General features: G+C 44.1%; 1 protein-coding gene across 2 annotated transcripts in view; it reads right to left on the bottom strand.

The window, feature by feature from the left end:
• Window positions 1-6239: 6239 nt before the first annotated feature.
• LDAH (lipid droplet associated hydrolase) overlaps window positions 6240-26766 on the bottom strand; it is a 111067-nt gene continuing 90540 nt past the window's right edge. The window contains exons 3-5 of one of the 2 annotated variants that reach the window (XM_042933591.1): window positions 25953-26035; window positions 8217-8453; window positions 6240-7485 (exon numbers count right to left, since the gene is read on the bottom strand). In XM_042933591.1, coding sequence (XP_042789525.1) covers window positions 8229-8453; window positions 25953-26035 — 308 coding nt within the window. In that variant the 3' untranslated portion in view covers window positions 6240-7485; window positions 8217-8228. Of the gene's footprint in view, window positions 8454-25952; window positions 26036-26766 lie in introns of both variants that reach the window. The other variant, XM_042933592.1, reaches the window with a different exon arrangement.

The following is a 26766-nucleotide window of genomic DNA, read 5'->3' as shown; positions in this document are numbered from 1 at the left end:
GAAAACTTTTAATACATATACGTATATATGTTTGTATAAAGAGGTTTCTGTAGAACTCTTGCACCAGCTTGTAGCATCCCTTTGTTTAAGCAGGCTCTGCTTTAAGGTGGCCAGTAGCTCCCTGCCCCTTAGTGAGCCACCTTGACCCCGCTGCCAATACTGTGATTTTAAGGAAATGGGCAAAACTCAAAGTGACAGGAATGCTGTCACAGCTCAATACATACCAAAATGTATTATTTTGATGGGGGTTGAAGTCCCTTTCATTTCGTAATGATACCCACTATTTCTCAGCTTTGCTCGGGAGTAAGACGGGAAAAGTGGTGAGAATTTTAAACTCACTTAATGCAAGTTGAACTCTCCTTTGCTGGCAGTGCTTCCAGCTCTGGTTTGGCCAGAGCAGAGCTCTGAGACTTGGAGGCTGGAGACCAGGCTGTATCCCTGCTGTTCCACGGGCCACTGGGGCAGCATGAACTGAGGTCGTGAATGCTGCCCATGCCCAGGGTGGTTGGCAGGGAGCTCTTCAAGGTCAGGTACAAATCCACTGTGTATATGTATTCTCAAGTTTAAATAGATTGTACATATCGGAATGTAAATGAACTGTAAAACAGCAATCTCTATTTTTCTTGACGTTTCTATAGCAGTATATATTTGTTAAACATGCTTGTATACTCTTCGTTAACCATTTTAATATTTTGTACAGATAAGTTGATTAAATATTTTATTGATAAACCTGCTCCCGGCTGGTCTTTCGAGAACTGTTTTTTGCCTCATTATTCAGTCTTTCTCTGATGGTCTTCTCCCACTGCTCAACACTAAGAATGGAAGCCAGCCGTTCAGGCGTTTGGATGACTGCATGGAAAGGGGGCTGCGGGGTATCGCCGGGTCTGTCCGTCTTTATGCTGACCGTCCCCCCTTGACACACCTCAAGCTGTCAAGTGCATACGGATGGGGGCCTCTGCATGGGGCTGCTGCTCCCTGGGGCTCTGTGACTGGTGTGGCTCCACAGGACACTGCACAGCCCCACACTGCATGGGGAAGCACCCCAGCTTGGGTTCAGGGTTGAAGAGGCCAGAACGCAGTGGGAGACACTGTCCCTTTGGAAAAAGAATACTGCCTTATTTATTTATTTAATGTTTTATTTACTTTTGAGAGAGAGAGACACACACACGGAGACAGAGACAGAGAGGGAGTAGGGGAGGAGCAGAGAGAGAGGGAGACACAGAATCTGAAGCAGGCTCCAGGCCCGTCAGCACAGAGCCTGATGCAGGGCTTGAACCCAGTAACTAGGAGATCGTGACCTGAGCTGAAGTCGGATGCTTAACTGACCGAGCCACCCGGCACCCCAGACACTGCCACTTGGGATGAGTGAACATCATCACTGCAAACACAGTCCGAGTGAAAGGTTGTGCTCTTTACAGGCCAGGCTGCTGTGGGATCTGTCTCACTTCAGAAAGCCTGAGCGCTCCCATTCCAGAGGTGGCACTGTCGAGTCTCAGAAATCCAAAGGCATAATGCCCGACGGTAGCAGCTTGCTCTGCAAGGCCAATTATAGATTTTAGGGAAACCAACAGAGTCCTACAGCAAATGGGACGGGCCGCTTTTGCTCAGTGCTCTTCAGACAAGTACAAAGATCTGCGCTCAGCGGCACCGCCTCGGCTGTCCCAGACCAGGCAGGACAGCACCGGCTACACAGCGTTCTACAGCTGTTCCGCCCTCAGAACTTGTTCTACAACAGAGGAAAGAGAAAGCGATTTCATCTGTTCCTTAAGTATTTCTGGGAGAGGAGTGACAGAGCAACAGTTGTGGGAAGGTGACAGGAACTGCCCTCACTAATGACCTGTTACCAGAATGACCTCCTCCGGGATCTGGGGACGGCCAGTGGGACCCACCTATTTGCAGAGCGATGGCAGCACATGTCTGCTGTAATTGGCTGTTCCTGCAGCGTGTTAATGCTAGTCTCTCTCCCGTGAAAGGTAGCTCAAGAAAGTCTGCTCCCCTTTCGCTTCTTAATTTCATTACCAAAGAGTCTTTTTCATTGGAAGGGAATTATATTCGCCTTTCAACTAACTTATGTGGTAGGTATGTGAAAGTGTAAGACTTGTGACCGTGCCATTGAAAAGTGTAGTCTCGTCATGCTGTTTCCAACAATTCTTGGCTGGTTCTTCGCTTTCCTATTTCTCAGTCTCCACTTGGCCTACCCTGGCCTTCCGTGGTTAGGGGTTACCCGGTGAGCAGAGAAGGGGTAGTTACAGGGAGAAAGCAAAGTCAGGGGTGGCATTTAGCACTTTATCCTGTTCCCCAAACACTGATGAGAGCAAGTCTGAAAGGTCCACAGTGACTGAGACTAACGGGAGGTGGAGACCTCCAGCCCTGCTCCCTCTGGCGCACCCTGGTGTGCCCAGTGCCCACTCACTGCCCAGCAGCCAAGGCACATGCGTGCCACCTGCTGTCCCGCTGAGGGTGGCGCTGCCTGACCTGGTTGTGGATGCATCATGCTCCTGTGCTCTCGGGAATCCCGCACTCTTCTATCCAGAAGGAACAGTGATCTGGGGAGAAGCTCATCCTTTGCAACGTGTCACCAGTGTGCAGCCACCGCCTGCGAGGCTGTGGGCGTCTGCCAGTCCTAATAGCATGCAGGTGCACGGCCCTTCGGCAGTGGCCAGTAGGAGGGAGCCCAGCTGCGGTGCGGGGCCTGAGCAGGGTGGATTTGCAGAGGCGGGATCCTAGTCCCTCTGTGAGCAGGGAGGCCCTGCAGGTGCACCCGCACCCCCTGGCTGTAATGGACGCCCAGTCACAGGGTCACATTCCCTTCCCAGGGAAGAGGAATTTTCCCATAGACTTAACCCAGCGAGGAAGTCTGTCCCAATGTAGGGAGGTCAGCACAGGTCCCTCTGCCAGAATGTCTGAGGAATGTACCACAAAATGAAAACGCTTTGCTGTCCCGGAGCGTGGTCTTGTGTATTGTTGCTGTAATTCCCACTCAGGGGTGCTGCACGGGGTTCACGCTCAACAAATAATAACCGCATATTTGGTAGTTGCTAATACCCAAACTCCAGAGGCTTCCTAACCATAGAAGAATGGAAATAACAGTTGCATTTGGAGGGGACCAGAATGGCCATGAAGTGTGGGGGCCTCGCTTTCTGCAGTCCCTGGAGCCAGAAAGCCAACAGTCGATGTCCTTGAGTCCGTCCGTCCCGGTTGTGCACAGCTCAGCTGAGGAAAGGCTTAAGGCAGAAAAGAGCTGGTCCACTTTACATTTCCATTTACACATTCAGTTGTGAGGGATGAAGAGTCCCTGAGACATGATTCCCTGAGAGTCCGACCGACTGAGAGGACTGTGTTTCTTGAGACCTTGACCCTCAGGTATGGTAGAAACTTTTATTAATTTAGGTAAAATTTATTGAATATTCTGTGTGGCAGGCCCTATTCTATAAGCCCTGAGAACACTGAGATGATGAAGACACAAGTCCCATGTCCTCAAACTTTCCTTTTAAGGCCAGGGAAGAGTTTGGCAGCAGGGGTGGGGAGGAGCAGACTGGAAAAGTAGAATTCTGGGAATAGCTGGTAAGTACTCCAGTAGAGACCTGGCCAGGGCACCGTGAGGGCTCCCTCCCTCTGGGGGGAGGAAGGGTCTATGCTGGGGGGCAGGAGTAGTTGGCGTTTGGGGCCGAGTCTGGGGGTGGGCAGTAGAGACATGGGCACTCTCAGAGCTGGAGCAGTTGACTCCAATGTTCTCAGGGTGCAGGTGCGGTCAGAGACACCAGTGCCTGAAGGGCCAAGGCGGCTGTGGTAGAGAGCAGAGGTCAGAAGGAGGGACGGCAGCCTCTGCTGTGACTCCTTGCAATTCACTGCCCTATGCACCCCAGCCCCACCTCCCGCCACACACTCTGCTCCCTCATTCTTCTCAAACTATTCCATTGTTACCAACCACGTGACCTGCCAACCTGGCCCTCATTTCCCTTCCCTCCACTCCTGTGCCAGCCCTCTGCTCTTGCTGGACTGCCCACTGGTGCCTCCAGGAGGCAGCACGGTGCTGTGTAAAGGGGAGGGATCTTGGCTCTGGAGTAGAGGCTGCCTTTGAATTCCTGCCGCCTCTCAGTAGCTGTGAGCTCTTGAGCCAGTCACTTACCTGTCACCTCTGTGGTAATCCATAGTGAGTGTGGCCATAACCTCATGGGACCACGAGGCCCACATGAAACAATGTGAAGGGAGGGCGGTGGCTTCTATGGGCTCTCTCCTCTCTCTCACCTGTCCTTCTGGTACTAGGAGCAGTCTCCTCCACTCTCCTTCTGGGGGTTTCCTCTTCACAGAACTATGGCAACCTAGAGCCTTCAGTCTGGTGGGAGAGGCCAGACCCATGTCCCACAGTGGTTCCCCACATGGCCCAAAGTGAGATGTGTTCACAGAGCACACTTAGTTCCAGCCACTGACCCCTCTTTAAACCTCATTTCCCATGGGACAGTGCGGCCCAAGTATGTCCTCTTCTTTCCTGCAAGAGAAGGCTAGGAACAAAGAGGATGTCTCATGTTAAGGAATGTTTTGCTTCCTGCATCTTTTCTAAATCTACCGTAAGGTCCTCAAGGTGCTGTTTGAGCATCCTCTGCTCTGTGTGGGAAGACTGCATGGCCTTGGGCCAGAAAGCTGAGGGGGGAGGGGGGTAACTGTCCCTCCCCCTGAGTATGAACCAGAAATGTTAAGATTGCAAGAATCAAGTTGCAGGCTGGGTGAAAAAATGCAGAAGCTGAGATGTCACCGGGTCCTCCGCTGCACCAAAGAGAAGACACAGTAAGAGAAAAGCAAGTTTGCTAGCCTTTTCTTTTAGTTACCATTTTACAGAGCATCTACAGTAAGCCAGACAAGGTGCTAGATGCTATACGCATGAACTCAATTAACCCATTAAAAATAAACAAAAGCCTTCCTCAAATCTAAAATCCCATCAGTGCAGAGTCCAATGTGGGGCTCGAATTCACAAAATGTGAGATCATGACCTGAGCCCAAACCGAGTTGGACACACATAACTGATTGAGCCATGCAGGCGCCCCAAAGAACTTTACTTTCTAGAAAAGCATCCATGAGAGACAGATGCAGGAGAGAACATGGTGGCTTTTTAAAAATTATTTTTATAGATTTCAAACTCATCTCAAACTTACAAAAAAGTTACAAGTACCAAGAACATTTTGTTTCCTCTGAACCATGTGAGAGCAAACGGACATGATGCCCCAGCCCACCCCCAGACACTTCAGTGTGTCTGCAGAGTACAAATAAGGACATCCTCTTTTCCACAATCCAACCACTGAAGTCAGAAAATGAACACTGATCTCTTACTCCCAGTTCATCTGTAGATCCCAGTCAAGTTGTGCAAACTTCCCAACAATGTTTTTTAAAGAAAGCGTCTAATTCAGAATCAAGCATTGCATTAAGTTATCATGTCTTTTTAGTCTAATATGGAATTAATTTTAATATAATGTAGGGTGAAGAAAAAAAAATCAAGCCTTTAGAGGTCCCTGGCTCTCCAAGGGTTGGGTGGAGAAGTGGATGGTGAGAGGTACCTGGCCACCTCGAACATGAGAGCCCCAGGAACTGCCTCTGGAGATTCTCTCTGTCCCCTGGCCCAGAGCAGCCTGGCCAAGGCCACTGGTCATAACTCCAGCTTAGACTTTTCACTCAGCACTAGATAAACCCATATGAAGCAAAATATATTTTTTTTAATGTTTATTTTTGAGACACACACACACACACACACACACACACACACACACACACAATGTTAGTGGGGGAGGGGCAGAGAGAGAAGGAGACAACAGACTCTGAAGTAGGCTCCAGGCTCAGAGCTGTCAGCACAGAGCCCGACGTGGGGCTCAACCTCATGAACCATGAGATCATGACCTGAGCCCAAGTTGGATGCTCAACTGGCCACCCAGGCGCCCCATTAATCCTATCTTTTAAGTGAGGACACTGATGCATGGAGAAATTAGAGAAAGTTGTCTAAAAATCACACAGGTGACAAGGCCTCCAGAGTTCCTGTATACCTTATCATGTCATATATATGCATGGAAATATTCAGTGCTTTGTTTAATTCCTAAGGAAATGAACTCCAATCTCCTGAAATCAGATTCTTCTGTAAAAGGAGGAATGAGAAAATCCAACAGAGAGACTTGGGTCCAAGTCTAACTCAGGAGGCCTGTTCAGACGGTACCATGCACCCCCGCCCCCCATACAGAGGTCAGGCCAGGCAGTTCTAAGTGTTGGTTAAACATTTATTTTGAAAATTCATTTGGCGATTAGATGATGAACAGAAAACGAGCCCGTATCTTCTACTTTTCATCATTTATTTAAGCTCTGAAAAACCACCGTAAGACCCAATGTCATATATATGGACAGAGTAATACAAACTAATGCTAAAAGGAGCTGGCGATGCTATTATTCTCTGAGTAGGTGTGATTCACCAGGACTTGGTCAAGGGCTTCAAGTTAGTACTATGAGCATCTCCTATGTGCAAGGCAGTTCAGAGCCGTGAATCTGAGCTTCTGACACCAGATTTCCAGAAGGCCCACCCACACAGCGGCCAATCAGGATTTCGTGTGTAGCCCTATGCCAGTGGCCTGTGTGTCTCCTGGTTTATCTCCGGGGCCAGGAGCACTTGGCTCTTCCCCTCTGAGAAGTCATTTGCTCTGATGCAGATGCTGTGCCAAGGGACAGTAACTCATTCAACCCTCACCACTGGGTTGGCAGCATATCAGAGCTGAAGCTTTCATCAGGGGGCTTTAGACTTTGAAAGGAAGGACAACATTCTATTGTTCTTTTGGAATGATAATGCCATGAGGGGTCTCCTCTAGGAAAAAAACTGAATGTTTTTGATCAACTGTTGACTATTACTGCTGTCAGTGGGATTTATTGGCTCCTAGGATCCCAGGATTGAGTCATTTTAGGGAAGGCAGAAATACTGTGAGCCTGCTCTAGGCTGGAGAACAAGCTTCTTCTCTACTGGTCCTCAAGCCATCCAGAGAAGGTGAATTCACATAATTTAATGGATTGTTTTGGTTCATTAGTAAAATAACTTCTTTCCAACTCACAAAGCCAAGGCAGAAATGTAGAACTCATTTATGGTCCTTCTCTATTCAGCAATTGAAAGATGCCCTCTCAAAAATTACTTACTGGACGATTTGCAGAAGAAAAGAATCATGGCATAGCTAAGAACTCTATCCTCAATGCCTAGCACAGTACTTAGCTCATAGCTGGCCCTCAGTGTAGTTTTATTAGAAAAAACACAGAAGGGGCAAGTCCACGAGGCAGGTACAGACCGGCTTTGGACAACCCGGGGCCTCCCCATCCGGGCCCTGCAGAAGAGGAGCCTACAGCGAGCTCACAACCTGGCAGGCTCAGCACAGAGCTTGCTGGCTGTCTTGCGGCAGGAGGCACAGTCAGGATCCTTCCACAGCTCTTCCTGGTTCCTTCACCAGTGGAATGTCTGGTGAGCTTTATTCTCTGTGTAATGCAGGAAGATCAGGAAGTCTCACTCCTCAGAGAAGCTTTTTAGAGATGGAGACAAGCAGTACCTCCCCTGATGTTGGCCCCGCTGGGGGCCTGTGACCCAATGCAAGGTAGTAACAGGTTGGAGTGGGGGGTGGGGGGAGGTCCTGCAGGCTGGCCTGGCATCCAGTCTGATTCTGATGACCTCAGCCAGGACCTGTACAAAGTTAGTCCAGGCTGATCTCTAGCTCCTGTCCTTAAGGGAGACCCAGGTCCACTGCCAAGACCCACTAGTCATCACTTCCTGCTATTGGAATGTGCGTCCTCATGATCACATACACTTACATTTCTGACTATACGCTTAGCATTCACTGATCTCTTTTACATTTTTGTAATTTCCTCTAGGAGAGCCTGTTCTACAAGGTAACTCAATTAAAACCAACTGAATTTAGACCTCCTTTTGTCTGCAAGGATCCTGCCCACTAGAATAAACTGCATAGTGCCAGCTGGGTATCCCGTGCAAACAGAAAAGGTCTTGTTTAGATCACTGATTACTGTGTTCCCTGAGTCTTGGAAAATGGTTCTATTAAGCCTATGGCATATTTCACCAACTGGGCTTACTTCAGTCTGTAGTGTGGGGAGCTAGCTCGGAGCTGACAGCAAGCCAAGTCTTCTAGTATCAGACATTAACACCGGACACTTACCTACTAAGTACACTACTAACTACTAAGAGACAGCACACCTACCACTGCTATGTACTAGCTGTCAGTGACGCTTCCATGTGTCAGGGCTTCTATTTTGGACAGATCATCCTTTAGCCAGTCAGCTATCATGCCAGCCATTTCTCCGTAAAAATGGATGATAAAAGCATGAGGTAATTTTTTCTCGCAGAGTCGAATATCTCCTTCAGGAAAATCTTTCTTGATGTCTTCATAGTATTTTCTTGGACACCAAGCATCCATAGTACCATAGTAAAATGTAAGCTAAAAGACAAGACAAAAACATTTTATTAGAAAACACTTCCTCTGCCAACACAAACATGACACCAGCAACCTGCAATGCTCTGGTAACAGCCCCTGTACCTGGCCCTATAAGATAGCCACAAGCCTCCCTCCAGACCATGAAACCCATCCCCACATAGAGAGAGTCTTGTGTGATAGATTCCCCATGATTCACTAAAAGGACATGCCAGCAAAGTTGTGTACATTGAGGCTGGGATGGACACTGGAGAGATGGCTGTGGAGGACAGGGAAGAGTGACTGAGACATGATCGCTGAAGGACTAGTGACCATTCATACACACTTCACAGTTTTCACGCAGCCACATGGTAGACATATGGATATGTTTGTTGAATGCATCTAAAGATGAACTAGAGAGACTCAGGCTTCTCAATATAGCAGACGAAAAGTGATCAGAATCCTGAGAGTGTCTGTAACATTTCTGAATAGGCTCCATGCAGCAGGAGAGTATGCAGATTCAGTGGGCGGGTGATATAATCATGCTTCAGGTGATAGCAAGCAGCTGCATGGAGACAGAGCCTCCTTTAAGACATTACTAAGACCCTTACTGGATACTGATCTATACCTGCCCATGACACACACACACACGCACAAATATGTGTATGTACGTATATACACGAATGTGTATATGTGTATGGGTACATACGTATATATGCACATACAGGTATCCCCTGCTTTTCCAAAGTTCATGTTATGCCACTTTGCTTTTATGAAACACCTATGTTAGCATCTGTTTTCGCTAAACGAAAGACACCCAAAGCGGATTTTCGTTTTTATGAACAAAAGCTAAAAGCAAAAATAGTGTTCAGTGTTTGTTTGGCAGTGGGCAGGTACAGAGGCAGCGCACACCTGGAAGAGGGAGTGGCTCCACTCCAGGCTTCCCCTGGAACTACATTTCACATCAAGCCACCATAGCTTTGAACTGTGGCTGCAAGCATCTGGGCTTTACCTGGATTTATTTTGGGCACCCACTAGCATGATGTGTCCTAAAGTATCTGAAAAGCCTAAGAGAGGTTATTTTTTGGGCCTGGGAACACTCAAAAAATTTTCCATATAAATTAAGGTAATTACTTCTTTGCTTTATGCCACTTCAACTTATAAAAGGTTTTACAGGAACGCTCTACTTTTGGATAGTGGGGGAAACCTGATAAGAGCTAACAAAAGACTTCACACAATGAAGTGACACGATCAGGTCTGCATTGTAGGTCACGTACTCTGGCTACAATGGCAAAGAGAGATGGGAGCAGTCAAAGTGTGTCGGGAAGACGACGCGGGACACATTGTGTTATTGCCCACTAGGTGATTTTGATCTAACAGTCATTAAATCCATTATCTGAATATGGACAAGGGAGACTCCTCTGATAAAGACACTGGTCTTTATTACAATAACCTTATGACTTAACCAATATTTAAAGGAACAGTTAAAACAATACTTTAAAGAGGAAAATATGTAGACTACTCCAGAGAGTCAGTTACTAACAACTAAACCTTGAGTTGCAGACTTACTCTGAATTACTTCATAGACAACTTTCTGGTTGTCACCTGAGGTTTTAGTTTTGAAAGCTGCAAAGGATCTGTGGCTCACAGGCTGCTCACTTCTTCTTCCCATTCTCCTGTGTTTTGCTCACTACAATCATTTGTGGGTGCTCCAAAGCCCCTAAAACCAAAATTCATTTTGCCATGGCTCTTAGCAGCGTATGAAGTTCTTTCTGTTGCTGGAGGACAGAGAACCAGGTGGCAGCCTGGCTCTTTCCCCTGGGTATCAGTCTCTCTACTGCTCTGCCATGTTGCAACCCCACCAGCAGAGGGTGACGATTCTGGCCAGCAACACCCTGCCCGCAGGCATTAATTACCTACCAATAGGGCTAATAACTTTAGGTTCTCTCTAAACCATACCCTACCCTTACCCACAAGAATCTTTTAAATTATATCCAGGAAATCGAGTACGTTACAGTCCTCGTGCCCAGTGGTTCGGCACTTCCTCAGAGTATGAAACAGTGCTGAGAAATCTGGAAGTGCTGACTTGGGCCCATGACCGTCATGTGTGTTCCTCTGCCCCAGTGCACTCTCTTGCCTTAAGATTCCTGAATGCCGACAAAGGTGCTTTGGGAACCCTCACACCTGCATAAGCTGGCAAAGTCTTGTGAAAAGCTCTATTGTAGAAGGATCAACTAGAGGGACAGCAAGGCAGAAAGAGCTCTCCAGGGGTCTCTGACAAGGAGCGCTCCATCACTCTGTGCACCTGCTGCTGCTTTCTGCCTCATATTTCAGAGACTATTCCTTTGGAGAGTTTAGCATTTACTTTTCAGTGAGGGAATTACAACTTAAAATGTCTTCATTGAAAAGTCCAGCTTGATGGGCTGGGAAACACCATCCCTTCCCTCACGAATGAAGGTGAGGACAGTTGAGCAGGAATAACACACGTGGATTACAGAGGCCTTACACCTACTTCAGGGTATCCAGAGACAAGTCGTGTCCAAGTAGTTAAGCTACCCAAGACATGTCCAAGGACCCTTAACACAAAGTGTGCAAGATGGCATTAACAGTGAGGATTCCAGATTTCCCATATGTTCATCTAGTTTTATTTCTTAAGCCTCTATGACCAGTAACCATTTAGAGTGGCTGTATTTCGTTAAATCTCTAAGTAATGGTGGGGTAAGGTCTTTTTGCTTGGGTGTTTTGAAAGTTTTCTTCAGACTATATTCACTGAAGGGCAGCCTTCTATGAAAATCTTGGCTTACAAGTAAAACATGTGGTTATTCTAATGCCTTTATATACACTGGCTCAAGATACTTTCCATCCCTGTAGATTAGAAGTCACAGGCAATAGATCTGGACAGAAGGCTCTGCATCTGTAACCCTAAACAGGAAACAGAAAAAGTATGGGGTGTGTGGAGCTACTAGTGGGGGGTGGGGGGAGACAGGTGAAGCAGAAAGAAAGAAAGAACTGGACACCAAAGCACGGTGGTTAAGAGTGTATGTGCTATTATAATATCGATGTGTCAAAACAAAGAACCATCACAACATACAATAATGAACGGCTAAAAACTGAGAATAACATGTTAAGCTCTATATTCACTGCGTCCTTACAACAATACTCTTGAGGAAGGTATTTTATCCTTATTTTACAGAAAAGGAAACTGAGGCATAGTGAGATTAAGTTGTTTAAATTCAAAGAATTCGTGAGCTGTAAGGCTGGGGTATAAATCCAGAGACAACATTCCTAATCTGTACCCTTTACTATGATTTGCAATTAACAGTGAACTGACCCATGTTGTGAAGAGACAAAACCTGAAGACTGGGCGGTCTTCAACTGGCCATGAAAACTGAGAGTGACAATCAAGGGCAGGAGCAAACCCAACAACCTTCACTTACAGCCTTCTCGAAGTCTATGTAGTTCTGGGGCTCTGTGTGTCACGGGTGTGGTAACTGCTGGGACATGACCGGAACTGTTAACTAAGAACCTCAGGTTATCAGCAGGACATTTAAATTCAAAGGTTTGTAAGAAGATAAATAATTGTTTCCTGTAGTTTTATTTCTCCTTGGCACTAGCTTTGCTATGCATGAGAATTGATAAAAAGTACACATTACTGAATGGAAATTATTCCATGTTTCCAAACTGCTGTCATGTTAAGTAATCTGTTTCTCTATTAAACACAAAATTTAATTTTCCCAGTTTTTGTAAATTTAACTTCTCAGGACTGTGCTTTTTGCTTTTCCTCGTGTGTGTTCTGCAGTAAGGTGGAATTATAGTTACTAGAGTGCCTGTGCTCACAGACGTATTTTCCTTAAACATTTCAGTGTGCCCCCAAGGAGCTATGTCCCTGCAAATTGTTGCAGTTTGCTACCATTGAGAAGCCACATTTGTCTTTTCTCATGTGGGTGTTTTTTCTCTCACTTTTTGCTGCTGAAACTAACAGATTCAAAGCAGTCTCACCAAAAATGACTCTAACCCTCCTTCCCATCTGGCATTGGCTAAGTGGTTGAAATTCACAAGGGAGTAAATCTCACTTCTGGAGAAGCTGCCAGACTAGGGAAGAACACAGGCATGTACACACTGGCCCTTAAACACAACAGGCAGAGAAAGGTATAAAGTACTTCTGGAGTCCAAAGTAGGAAAACCTGGATTCTGCCCTGACGGAGTCAACAAACCTTTTAAAAATATTTATTTACTTTTTTTATTTTAGAGAGCGAGTGAGAGGGTGAGCAGGGGACGGGCAGAGGGGGAGAGAGAGAGAATCTTAAGCAGGCTCCGCTCTCAGTGCAGAGTCCGATGCAGGCTATATCCCACGACCCTGGGATCATGACCTGAGCTGAAATCAAGAGTCTGATGCTCAGCCGACTAAGTCACCCAGGTGCCTCAACAAATCTTTTTTTAGAACACATTTTGAGTTGTTGGCTTTTATGCATTACTAACAGAGGATTTATTTTAATAACAAAATAAATACCAGAAACCATCTTATGACCTAAGTTCATATATTTGATTTAGCTGATAACTAAAATCACTTTCAATGATGTATCTCGAAATATTAAACATGCAAAAACCCACAAAAATCCCTATCTGGTGATGTACACACACACACACACACACACACACACACACACACACACACACACAGAGGAATACTATTCAGCCATAAAAAGGAAGGAAATCCTACTGTTTGTGACAATATGGCTGGACCTTGAAGGCGTTATGCTAAGTGAAGTAAGTCAGAGAAAGACAAATACTGTATGATTTCACTTATATGTGGAATCTAACAAAAAAAGGAACTCATAGAAACAGAGAGGAGACTGGTAGCTGCCAGAGACGGGCAGACAGTGGGGATGGGTGGAAGGATTGGGTGAAGGGGGTCAAAAAGTACAAACTTCCAGTTATGAGTAAGCCCTGGGGGGTTTAATGCAGGGCCTGCTGACTAGAGTTAGCAGCACTGTACTGTGTATTTAAAAGTTGCTAAGACAGCAGATCTTAAAAGCTTTCATAGCAAGAAATTTAAATTTGTAACTATGTGAGGTGATTATGTTAACTAAACTTGCTGTGGTAATCATTTTGCAATATATACATATATCACATTCATTATGTTGTATACCTTAAATTAATACAATGTTTTACCTTGATTATATCTCAATAAAGCTGGAAAAAAAATCTCTATTTGTATTACTTTTCTCTATTCAACAATCCAGAGGACTACAGGCATTATAGGAATCACAGGCCTAACAAAAGTGTTTCATAGTCTTAGAATGTTACTTCTTTTCTTTCTCTTTCTTTCCTTTCTTCCTTCCTTCCTCATTCATTCATTCATTCATTCATTTTATTAACCTTATGCATAAGCTGCATTTTATTTTATATTATTTATTTATTTTTAAGTTTTTTAATGTTTATTTCTTTTATTAAAATATTTTTTTTAATTTTTTTTTAAGTGTTTATTTATTTTTGAGACAGAGAGAGACAGAGCATGAACAGGGGAGGGTCAGAGAGAGAGGGAGACACAGAATCTGAAACAGGCTCCAGGCTCTGAGCTGTCAGCACAGAGCCCGACGCGGGGCTCGAAGTCACGGACCATGAGATCATGACCTGAGCCGAAGTCGGACGCTTAACCGACCAAGCCACCCAGGCGCCCCTTTAATGTTTATTTTTGAGAGAGAGAGAGAGAGAGGGAAGGAGAAGGGGCAGAGAGGGGGACACAGAATCCAAGGCAGACTCCAGGCTCTGAGCTGTCAGCATAGAGCCCAACGTGGGGCTCAAACTCACGAACTGTGAGATCATGACCTGAGCCGAAGTCGGACGCTCAACCGACTGAGCCACCCAGGCGCCCCATGCATAAGCTGAATTTTAGAAGCTCCTAAGAATATAATTCATCATAAAGCCAAGTTTGGTATAAGCTAGTTCTTCCTGGCAGTTTAACAAAGCGAACTTCCTCCCTTCAAGTGGTCTTCCAGCGATCTGTTTCATGATACAGTGTAGACTAGAGCAGAGGAGCAAATAGCGCTTCAGGGCCATCATGCTCAGAGTGAAAGGGCTTCTCATAAAGCCTTTGTGTTCTATTATGGTAAAATAATCTGTGAAACTGCTCAAGTTCATTATGCAGTCACAGGGAGAGAACATGGTGCAGTGTGCAGAACTTGGGCCCTGGGCCATACCTGCCTAGACTGGAATTTTGGTTCTTCTATCACTAGCATTCTTCTATCACTAGTTGTTCCCTTAGACTAGTTTCTTAGCCTGTCTGTGCCTGTTTCCTCATCAGCAAGGTGGGGATAGAACAGCTACCTTGTGGGGTGGTAAGGATTGGAAAACAAAGCACATCAAGCACTTGGCATATAGTAAGCACTCTTAAAGGACACATGGTGTTATACCGGTGATAACAATGAGGACAAAGGGATCTCCTGTGGGGGCAAAATCTGTCTAGATTCTTCCCTACAGTGAGAGTTGTGCTCAGATCAGAGGGAAAAAGAAGCCACAGGACCTTAAAATAATTTTTGAGAAAATATATTTTCTTCTGATAAGCTGCTTTTGATGTAAGTCAGGCTCAGAAAATGTGGAAGTAAAGAGACTGTCTTTTTTTCCATTGGATATTCTTTCCTGCTTTGTCAAAGATTTGTTGGCCATACATTTGTGGGTCCAATTCTGGAGTCTCTATTCTATTCCATTGGTCTATGTGTCTGTTTTTGTGCCAATATCATGCTGTCTTGATGATTACAGCTTTGTAGTAGAGGCTAAAGTCTGGGATTGTGATGTCTCCTGCTTTGGTTTTCTTCTTCAATATTACTTTGGCTATTTGGGGTACTTTGTGGTTCCATATGAATTTTAGGATTGCTTGTTCTAGCTTCAAGAAGAATGCTGGTACAATTTTGATTGGGGTTGCATTGAATGTGTAGATTGGTTTGGGTAGTATTGACATTACAATATTTATTCTTCCAATCCATGAGCACGGAATGTTTTTTCATTTCTTTGTATCTTCTTCAATTTCCTTCATAAGCTTTCTATAATTTTCAGCATACAGATCTTTTACATCTTTGGTTAGGATTATTCCTAGGTATTTTATGATTCTTGGTGCAATTGTGAATGGGATCAGTTTCTTTATTTGTCTTTCTGTTGCTTCATTATTAGTGTATAAGAATGCGACTGATTTCTGTACATTAATTTTGTATCCTGAGACTTTGCTGAATTCATGTATCAGTTCTAGCAGACTTTTGGTGGAGTCTATCGGGTTTTCCATGTATAGTATCACGCCATCTGCAAAAAGTGAAAGCTTGACATCTCTTTAACAAATGGTGCTGGGAGAACTGGACAGTAACACGCAGAAGAATGAAACTGGACCACTTTCTTACACCAATCATAAAGAGAAACTCAAAATGGATGAAGGACCTGAATGTGAGATAGGAAACCATCAAAACCCTAGAGGAGAAAGCAGGAAAAAACCTCTCTGACCTCAGCCGCAGCAATTTCTTGACACATCTCCAAAGGCAAGGGAATTAAAAGCAAAAATGAACTATTGGGATCTCATCAAGATAAAAAACTTCTGCATTGCAAAGGAAACAATCAACAAAACTAAAAGGCAACTGATGGAATGGGAGAAGATATTTGCAAATGACATATCGGATAAAGGGCTAGTATCCAAAATCTATAAAGAACTCACCAACTCCACACCCAAAAAATAAGTAATCCAGTGAAGAAATGGGCAGAAGACATGAATAGACACTTTTCTAAAGAAGACATCCAGATGGCCAACAGGCACATGAAAAGATGCTCAACATCACTCCTCGTCAGGGAAATACAAATCAAAGCCACACTGGGATACCACCTCATGCCGGTCAGAGTGGCTAAAATGAACAAATCAGGAGACTATAGATGCTGGAGAGGATGTGGAGAAACAGGAACCCTCTTACACTGTTGGTGGGAATGCAACTGGTGCAGTCACTCTGGAAAACAGTGTGGAGGTTCTTAAAAAAATTAAAAATAGACCTACCCTATGACCCAGCAATAGCACTGCTAGGAATTTACCCAAGGGATATAGGAGTGCTGATGCATAGGGGCACTTGTACCCCAATGTTTAAGGCAGCACTTTCAACAATAGCCAAATTATGGAAAGAGCATAAATATCCATCAAATGATGAATGGATAAAGAAGATGTGGTTTATAGATACAATGGAATACTACTTGGCAATGAGAAGGAATGAAATCTGGCCATTTGTAGCAACGTGGATGGAACTGGAGAGTGTTATGCTAAGTGAAATAGGCAGAGAAAGACAGATACCATATGTTTTCACTCATATGTGGATCCTGAGAAACTCAACAGAAGACCAGGGGTGAGGGGAAGGGGGAAAAAAAAGTTAGAGAGAGGGAAGGAGGCAAACCATAAGAGACTCTTAAATACTGAGGACAAACTGAGGGTTGATGGGGGGTGGAGGGGAGGGGAAAGTGGGTGATGGGCATTGAGGAGGGCACCTGTTGGGATGAGTACTGGGTGTTGTATGGAAACCAATTTGACAAATAAATTTCATATTAAAAACATATGAAGGGGTGCCTGAGTGGCTCAGTCGGGTAAGCGCCGACTTCGGCTCAAGTCATGATCTCGCGGTTCATGAGTTTGAGCCCCGTGTCGGGTTCTGTGCTGACAGCTTGGAGCCTGGAGCCTGCTTCAGATTCTGTGTCTCCCTCTCTCTCTCTCTCTCTCTGCCCCTCCTCCACTCATGCTCCGTCTCTCAAAAATAAATAAACATTAAAAAAATTTTAAAAGAAATATGGAAGTAATATACACTTTCTTTAAGCCTAAAGCAAAGTGTGTTATTATATACGTTATCATGTATAGCAAACATGCACTCTACACACACACACACACACACACACACACACACACACACACTGTATTCCCGTGAAAAGATCATGGGGAAAGACATTAGTTAGAAGATCCAAGATCAGTCATCAACCAAACAAACAGTGAAGCACAACCCCTGTCTGCAAGCCACCACTCATGCTCAGCTCACTGAGTGGACGCTCAGCCACTTTACTTATAAATGAGACCTGGAGCCTACACTGCAGCACCATCTGGGTATTCCTGGTTGAGTATCTTCCAAAATGAAGGATGGCACCAGCATTCGGAGACTACCCTCCTGGTAGGGCTCACAGAGGGAGCCCCTGGGCAGTGGAGATAAGGCCCACTGCTTCCCTGGGTGCTGAATGAACAGGCTTCCCAGTATGTTTACGTGCAGATTTCTTTAGAAAGAGTACCCCGAGCCTTCGAGCCGCATGGCAGGGGAAACAGCCGCCCTGAGAGCAACCAAGGAGCAACGGTGTAGATGTTCAGGGAGGAGACGTGTATTCTCTAGCGTGCTCTGAGAAGTCAAAAAACTTACGCCATTCCTGCTTCCTCCACTTTTTATTTCCTTTTCAGAAATAACTGCCACCCAACAGGTGTGGGTTTGTTTTTTGTTTTTATTTTGTTTTTGATTAAAAAAGCAAAAGATCTGATATAGGGCAGCGAGCTGCTTACAGAGAGGTCAAATTAGTACCCACACACATTTAGGTACTTCCCAGCGAGATCTCCCTGTCCTGCCTTTTTTCCCCTGTTTTCACCCCCCTCCAGCTTTCCCATGCTCAGGGTACTAACCCTCCTGCACTGTATCCCACCCCTGGGGAGAATCCAAAACAGGTTGCTTGCTGCTCATCCCCTCCCCAAAGTCAGACCCGGCACCTGTGAAGGAGACCTGTTTTGTAACATAAGCCTCTTCATTTCAGTTATTTAAAAATCATATTCCTCCTGGGAACAGAGGAGCCTCAAACTTTTACAATTTCACTGCAAGTCTTTCCAAGCAACCATTTTTAGGAACTTGAAGAGTTGTTAAAGAAAGGGAGGCAGTTTAGGAAATTCATTTTCCAATTTACCTTGTTTCCTTTCTTCCTTTTATCCAGAATTGGCTCAATTACCATTCTTGAAAACATGAGAATTAAAATCCCCAAAGATTAAGAAAAGTGGCTGAGGATGGGGGCAAGACCACTGAGCCCTCTCCCTTCTGCAGGCACCTTGGGGAGCAGGTGGAAATCAAGCCACCCAAGGAGGAGGTGAGGGCTGGCGGGTTATTGACCGGACCCCTCTCCAGTGGCTGGAATGACTGCGCAACCAACAGACTTGAGAAGTGGAGCTCTTTCCTTTCCGTGTTAAACGCAGGCGTAAAGGGTCAGAACCCACCTACTCCCAAACAGAAGGCGCTGGACCAGCCAGTGATTAGCTTTGTCTCTTTCTTACCTGGGACTAGAGTACGAAGATGACCTGAGGCATCAGTTTCCCTCTGGTGAGGCTACAGAGTATGAGGCATCGGGAACAAATCTATCCCCTTGTGTTTGTGTTTCCCCCTGGTCATATGCCTCAGGAAACTGGCAGATGTGCTGAAGGATCCTGTTTAGGACCTTCAGCTCATCTGAATCTTCTGCACGAGGGTACTGGCCCAAGTCCTGGTAAAGATTAAGTGCTCCTATGCCTTCCTTCACTACTGTTCATTCCTGTTCAACATCTCTCTCGGGCATCTCAAGGGGAGCAGTGGCTGGGATCTAGAATGGGACTGGGGCATTCCAGGGTCTCTTGGCTATATATTTAGTATTACCAAAATCTTTAACTATAGGATGAAATGAAAACATCTAGGAAGAAGTGTGTGGGGGGAGGAGAAGTTAAGCAAATAGTCTTTTTAAAGCACTCAGAGGCACATCTAGGGTATGACTAAATTTGTAATAATATTAGTAAACTTCTAGCTGAATGCTTAGGGCATGCCAGATACTCTTAAAAGGTCTTTATATGAATTATAGCATTATATTTTTGGAACAAATGTATAGTACTAGATGCTATTACTAAACCATTTTATTGATGAGAAAGGAGACAGAGTGAGGTCAAGTAGCTTAACCAAGGTCACATAAGTGAGCAAGTGGTGGAGCTGGAGTTTGAACCCCAGGCAAGGAGAAGACTCTGCTCCCCAGTGCATACCCACCCCTTTCAATCACTCTTCACTTGAGAACTCAGGGTGTGCTCACACACGTACGTAACATGAAGCTCTCAAGGTCAAAACGATTGACATAAAAACAAGCCTATGTATTTCCAGGATGATTATGACATTCTGAACAGGCTTCAAATGAGACAGGCAGAACTAACACAATCAGTTTCAGACCGAGGCGTGGCGGAAGGCAGACCTGGTTAGTAGGTCCAGGCAGCACTTCCCATGCTCCTCTAAGCAGGACGTGTGCATGTCTGAAGGATTTGCATGCCCGAATCTGCAAACAACTGCACAACGTTTGTTCCCAAAGGCAACGTGCACCTCTGGGCTCGGGTGGGCTAAGCAGGATGGGGAAAAAGCCGTAGCAGAGGGGTTCCTGTTCCTGAGGGCACTTTGCCCCTTTTCCCAAACAACACTGTCACCCTGGCCTGGCTCTCTGGGCGCAGGGCGGCCCTTTTACTGCTGTCTGCCTTTGTCAGAAAGCTGCACCTCGTGTGTTCTCGCTGGGAACAATTTTAGACCCTTGCTGACCGGCAGTGATGCCCAGATTCCATCTGGCAGTAGCACACACCAGCTGTTTCCATTCGCCGAGGCCAGAGATGGTCACGGCAGTTTAGAATTTCCCTCCTAAGTGAGTTTTAAATGAAAACTTCAGGTTTCTAAACCAAACACGAATTCACTTTTCTGTGAATGAGACATACATTCTCGTACAGTTTAGAACAAGGGCAGAACACACGAATGCTGACCTATTTGCCTCAGACACACCAGGTGCCTCCTAACGCAGAACATACCCCAGGGGTTCTCCAAAGAATTGGGACAGGAGTGGCGAAGACGTACAGTTGATTCTCTTCCTTGGGTTTATTTCTATTCTGGATCTCATTCTTGTCCCTCCCCCTCCCGTCTCATCCATTAGCCCCTCTACTTCCTCCCAACCTTTTAAGCTGTGTTCCCCAAGGGTCAATCTTTAGATGTCTTCTCTCCACATACTACTTCCTTTTCTTACTATTACCCAAGCTCATGGCTTCAAATCTATCCTTACCGTTTCCAAATCAAAATTCAGCCCGGACTACCATTCTAAGCTTCACACCGTACGGCCAGCTACCTGCCAGACATGTGCCCACTTGGGTGTCCACAGGTATCTCAAACAAAGTACCCAAATCAACTACTCTCTCAACCACCTCCCCCAACTAGCTGATCTTCCTTCCCTATCTTGTTATCAATCTAAATACAGAGAAATAATCTGAGATTCTTCCATCTCCATTCTCTCATTCTTTCACTTAGTACTAAGTGCTGTTGTTTTTTGTTATAGACTCAAAACTTTAATCAGTGAACTAACATGCACACATGAAGGGCACCTTTATGCTGGCCCACAGCAACACAGGTCAGTAGTTACAGAGTCCGCTCCCAAGTACTAAGTTCTTCTACTTCCTAAATCTTCCCTATCTTACCTCCTCTCCACCCCCATCCCACTGCCTGAGTCCTTGTAAAAGCCTTCTGAATGATCTCCCTACCTCAAATTTCATTCTTATCCCATATTTTCCATATGTTCCCCCAAAATAATCCCTCTCATTTGTTAATCTAGCCACATTCCTAGGGCTGACTGATGTGAACTGGTAGCTCTCAACTGGCTGGCTGTTCACAGATGGCACATGCTCTGATGGGTCAATGGCTGTGTCATATGGTTGTCAAACATTGTGAATATCATTCCTTACTTAAACCCTACAATGGCTCCCTAGCATCTCAAAATAATCTAGCCTTTTTAGTGTAACATCTCATGGCTTCTTGTTCTCAGGCCAGTGCGCAAGCCACAACACCGTGCTGCCTAACCTATATTCTAGTGTCTCCAAGGAAGGGCTTCTTCACTGGGGTCTAAGGGTCCATATGGGTTTGTATAGAAGTGACAGTGGGGGAGGGGTAACGTACACTTGCTTGGGAAAAAGATGACATCTTTATTTTTGCTAACCTCTAACTATAATTTAGTATTTCCTTCAATTATGTATGCAGGCAATAAATGATAATAGTATGAGTAACACCTATATTTTGTCACCTACAAAATTATGGAAATTCTCAAATCGCAGTAAACTTGTTGAGGATAACTAAAAAATTATTTATGCTCATTGCTATAAATTTACCCTGGGTGGCTCAGTCAGTTAAGCATCTGACTCTTGATTTCGGCTCAAGTCATGACCTCACAGTCTGTGAGACTGGGCTGTGCATCGGGCTCCTTGCTGTCGATGTCAGGGCAGAGACTACTTAGGATTCTCTCTCTTCCTTTCTCTCTGCCCCTCCCTCACTCACGCACATGCTCTCTCTCAAAATAAACATTTTCAGTATTAATTCTGACTGCTATTTTATGTCACTATTTAATGTGCTAATAAAGGTGTATATACTATATATCACAAATTTGTTTTTAAGTTATTTTGATAAATATACTTCAATATAATTGCTTTTTTGTAGTAATTTCATGTATTTATTTTATGCACTTAGACAAATTATTTTGCGTAGGGGTCCACACATGAGAGAGCCAAAGAGACGCATGGCACAGGGAAGGCTTAGACTCTCTACCCTAGTGGCTTCCCCATCCATCCATCCAGTACGCATTTGTTGATTACTCAGCAGGTATCGTACATTGTGCTGAGTCTTAGAGATATCAAGATGAGAAAAACATAGTTCCTGACCTGCAGGTGGAGGAAAGGGCAAACCGACCATTTGAATGCTCTGGGATAAATGTAATATTGTAACTTTACACAGGGAGCCAGGTGAACTGGGAGAGGGACACCTAACCAAAACCAGGGGCTGGGAAAGCCTCCTGGAGATAACAATGGAGGCAGGTTTTAAAGGATGGATAAGATCCAGAGGTGCCTGGGTGGCTCAGTCAGTTAAGTGTCTGACTCTTGATTTTGGCGCAGGTCATGATCTCCCGTTTCATGGGACCGAGTCTCATGTCAGGCTCTACACTGACAGCATGGAACCTCCTCGGGATTCTCTCTCTCCCTCTTTCTTGCCTCTCTCTCTCAAAATAAATCAATAAACTTTATTTTTTAATATATACATTTTAAAGTTTATTTATTTTGAGAGAGAACAGCAGCTTGAGCAGAAGAGGGGGAGAAACAGAATCCCAAGCAGGCTCTGTGTTGTCAGTGTGAAGCTGGACGTGAGACTCGAACTCATGAATCCTCACGGATCATGAGATCCTGACCTGAGCCAAAATCAAGAATCAGATGCTCTACTGACTGAGCCACCCAGGTGCCCCTAAATAAATGAACTTTAAAGGGCAGATAGGATTCAGTCAGGTGAAGAAAGAACACAACCTATGATGCCAAAGGACACAGTATAGTCTTTTGGCAATAACTATGAGTCTGGTATATTTGCTTCAGGAAAGGGACATAATTTTATGTAGTATTAAAGCACTGCTAATAAACATAACTGTCTGATACTGTATATAAAGTCTCTAGAACTGTTAAAAACTGAGAACAAACTGAGGGTTGATGGGGGGTGGGAGGGAGGGCAGGGTGGGAGGGAGGGCAGGGTGGGTGATGGGTATTGAGGAGGGCACCTTTTGGGATGAGCACTGGGTGTTGTATGGAAACCAATTTGACAGTAAATTTCATATATTAAAAAATAAAAAAAATAAAATAAAAAAAAAATAAAGTCTCTAGACCTGGGAGGGAGGTTGGGAGGGAAGGAAGGCAGGCAGGCAGGCAGGCAATCAGCCTCGTGGATTTTTCATAGTTAAAAAGGTCCAGTTTCCTAAAGAAGATAAAAAGTTCTCTTCATGTGGACAATGGAAATCCAGTGGTAGAAAATCTGAATTTAGAACCAAAGCCTGGTGATGATAGTTTTCTAGAAGATGAGAAAGAATCCAAAAGCCATCCACATGATGTAGCAGAGAGACTATTTTTAGACTAACTTTCTTGTGGCTTCCTGACTGGATGGCACAAAGATGCGTTTTTTAGAACTGTCTTAAATTAGTGGAATATTTGAGACACACTATAAGATCTTTGTAACAAAATATATGGCTCAAAAAGTCTTCACACTGGAAGGTAGCCCTGGAAGGGCTGGAAGGGAAGCCCTTCCCTGGAAGGGAAGCCCTGGATAGGTATGAAGTTTTTGAACATATATGTTTGGGCTGAAATGGGACTGGGTATCCTTGACTAGAGTATCTAAAAAGGGATATGTCTAGTCTTGGAAATCGGTTTTCAAGCTAAACTACTTATCAGGGTTGTTTGGAAGGCAAGAGGCATTGCCCACCATCTTCCTAAAAGTATGTACCCTTTCAAGTTTCCTTATTTTCTCAAGCAAGACTGAAACATATGTTGATTCAACTTTTACCAATATTAAATTACAGCATGTTTCCTCTTTTTTCATTACAGAAAAAAAGTTGCAATAAACTTCCTGTCTCTCTGTACCTCGTTTCACTTAGGAATTGCAACTATATTATTCTAGTGGAGAGATCAAACTTAGCCGGTACAAATGATAATCAATGAACTGCAAGGTAGTTTTGTATCATTAAACTAAACAATGCTTTACTTTGCAAAATTCCACAAGTACATTTAATGCTATCTTAAAAACAAAACAAAACAGTTTTCTGTAGTTGGAAAAGTTTATTTTTGTGACTGTGTTAATATTAACCTTGAAATGCCTGCCATCTACCATTATACTCCCGTATTTCTCTCCTGAAAGTTTCAGGAAACTTACAGTGCTCCCACAGTTACCGTAAGCAGACTTCGATCTGGGAATGATTACACTTGCATATGGATTTAACTTAGGACAGGAATAAGTTAGCACCTTCTTTTGACCTCTTTCTGAGAACAACATACAAACAGAATCCCGAAATGATGAGTATTTTACAGCAGCTGGCTTACACAGGTGGTAAGATGGGCTTCGACACATGACGGGTCTAGTCATTCAGCAAGTGTGAATTTTGGAAGTGAGCTTCTGCCAGTCTTATTATTAACTGGGAATTGAGTTGTTTTTATGAACTTCTAGCCTTGAGAACTTAAATGCTTTTTTGAAACAAATTCACTTATAATCTAGCTGAAAAATAAAATACTGTTTTTCTTGAATTTTTACATCCTTCAATGACTGGAAACAGCTGAAAGGCCTGGAGAGAGTGTCCTTCTGAGGCCCCAACCTCCTCCATTCAGCTAGTGAGGGTTTCCTTCTGGCTTCAAAATTTCAGTCTCTAGCCAAATGCTATTTTAGAAAAAGATGACCACTGTGGCTGTTAAGATAAACACAGATTTTCAAAAGTCTTCTCTCTGAGTGAAGCTACTATAGATCAATACTCTGAGAATACTTTTTGAAAGAACATATGTACATTTCATGCTTTAAGATAAGTGTATTGGGAGGTTCTAGAAATACAAATTAACACTGTGGCAAGTTTAAGTCAAAGTCTCAAAGCTTATAAAGACATTCTAAACCTGGGGTGGGGTATCTAAAATTTTACTTGTAGACTGTAGGCTCCCGGGCCCTGTATGCTGGCCACTCAGTAAGGGCGCTGCATTATACCCAGCAGATGCCACAGTTCAGCACTGACTATAAAGCTCTGGGTTAGCACAGCCCAACAGAAACATAAAGGCACAATGTAATTTAAAATTTTTTAGTAACTATACTAAAAAGCATAAAGGAATGGATGAAATTACTTTTAATAATCTATTTTATTTATTAATTCAGTGGTCTAAAATATTATCATTTCAACATGTACCCCTTTTGGGTACTAAGTTTCTGAAATCCAATGTGTATGTTACCCTCATTGCACATCTCCTTTCAGACCAGCCACAAGAAACCACATGTGGCTGGCAGCTATCCTATTTAGACAGTGCAGCTCTATCCTATTCAGGATGAACAGACAGACAAGTGATGCCATGGGAGTACCAGGGCCACCTAAATTCTAGGGTACTGAGACATATTCTAAACCATGGCACCCTCACAGTTTCAGGGTCTGGTGCTTCCAAATGTGTTCGTGTAAGACTCTAGCTAATTTGCAGCAGTAACTCCCAAGTACTAAATATTTCAATCTTGGCCTTTCTGCATCTGCTTGTATAGAAATCTGGTCTTGGTGTAAAAGCTGGACACTCCTACTCTAATGCACTGGGGAGTAAAGAAAGACAAGCTGAGTCAACAGGTCATAGTGATGTCAGTTCTTGTCCAGTGTTTTACTCACATGTTAATATAACTCATTTATTCTATAAATATTATTGAGAGTCTTCTCAGAATAAGGCCCTAGAGAGAAGCATTGATTATGAAAAAAAAACCCTAACAAAAACAGGTGGTAAACTATATTTAAGTATATATTTAAGTATGTAGTCAGCTTTACTTCCTTCCTATGCAACTTTTAGAACTGCCATATTTTAACTAGAAGTAGAACTCTGTATGAAATCTACAAACCCTTGAGGTCTTACAGACTCTAACCAGTTCTAGCCCTTCATGCTCAGTAAACTTTGCTGCCCATCTACTTACTGCTTTGCAGCATTAAAGTGATTACCTTAGATAAATGTGCCCTTATGGTTTCGTTGTCTCTCTCCACCACTTTCATCATTTCTTGGCCTCCAAGGTAGACAACATTAGCTATATTAAAAAAAAAAAAAAGAGTCAAACACTTGGAATATGCAGAACAAACACACATGTCAAATGCACTGTATTTAATTCCTGTTCCCCCTTTTCCTTTCAGCAAGCACTACCTGATGTGAGATATCACTAGGCCAAGAGAGGCGTGTGAGACAGGCAGTGTGCATGGCCTCCGGAAGCAAGAGCATGTCCCACAAAAGAACCTGCTCTTCTCACCTGCCTTTCTCAATAGCAACACACAGCAGTACGATGGCCTAATGTCAGACACCTCAGTAGATGGCGTGTAGTGCACCTGATCAGTGTGTTTTTATGATTTAAGGATTAGAAGCACAGATTTTCACAGATAAATCATGTATACCAGGGAAACTGCATGCAGTTACTAATGTGAAACTATCCTGACCTTTTTTTTTTTTTTTTTTTTTTTTTTTTTATATTAAAGATACAACTAAAAGGGTTTAAAGTCAAGGGGCGCCTGGGTGGCTCAGTTGGTAAAGCGTCTGACTTCGGCTCAGGTCATGATCTTACGGTTCGTGGGTTTGAGCCCCACATCAGGCTGTGTTCTGATAGCTTGGAGCCTGAAGCCTGCTTCGGATTCTGTGTCTCCCTCTCCTCTCTCTCTCTGCCCCTCCCCTGCTCACACTCTGTCTTTCAAAAATAAATAAATGTAAAAAAAAAGGGTTTAAAGTCAATTTACAGGCTAAACGTTTTTTTTTTTTTTAATTTTTTTTCAA

The sequence above is a fragment of the Panthera leo genome, chromosome A3, assembly GCF_018350215.1.
Source record: "Panthera leo isolate Ple1 chromosome A3, P.leo_Ple1_pat1.1, whole genome shotgun sequence".
Classification (NCBI taxonomy): Eukaryota; Metazoa; Chordata; class Mammalia; order Carnivora; family Felidae; genus Panthera; species Panthera leo.
The sequence above is the reverse complement of the archived record's forward strand: the minus strand, read 5'-3'. Positions and strand labels throughout refer to the sequence as shown.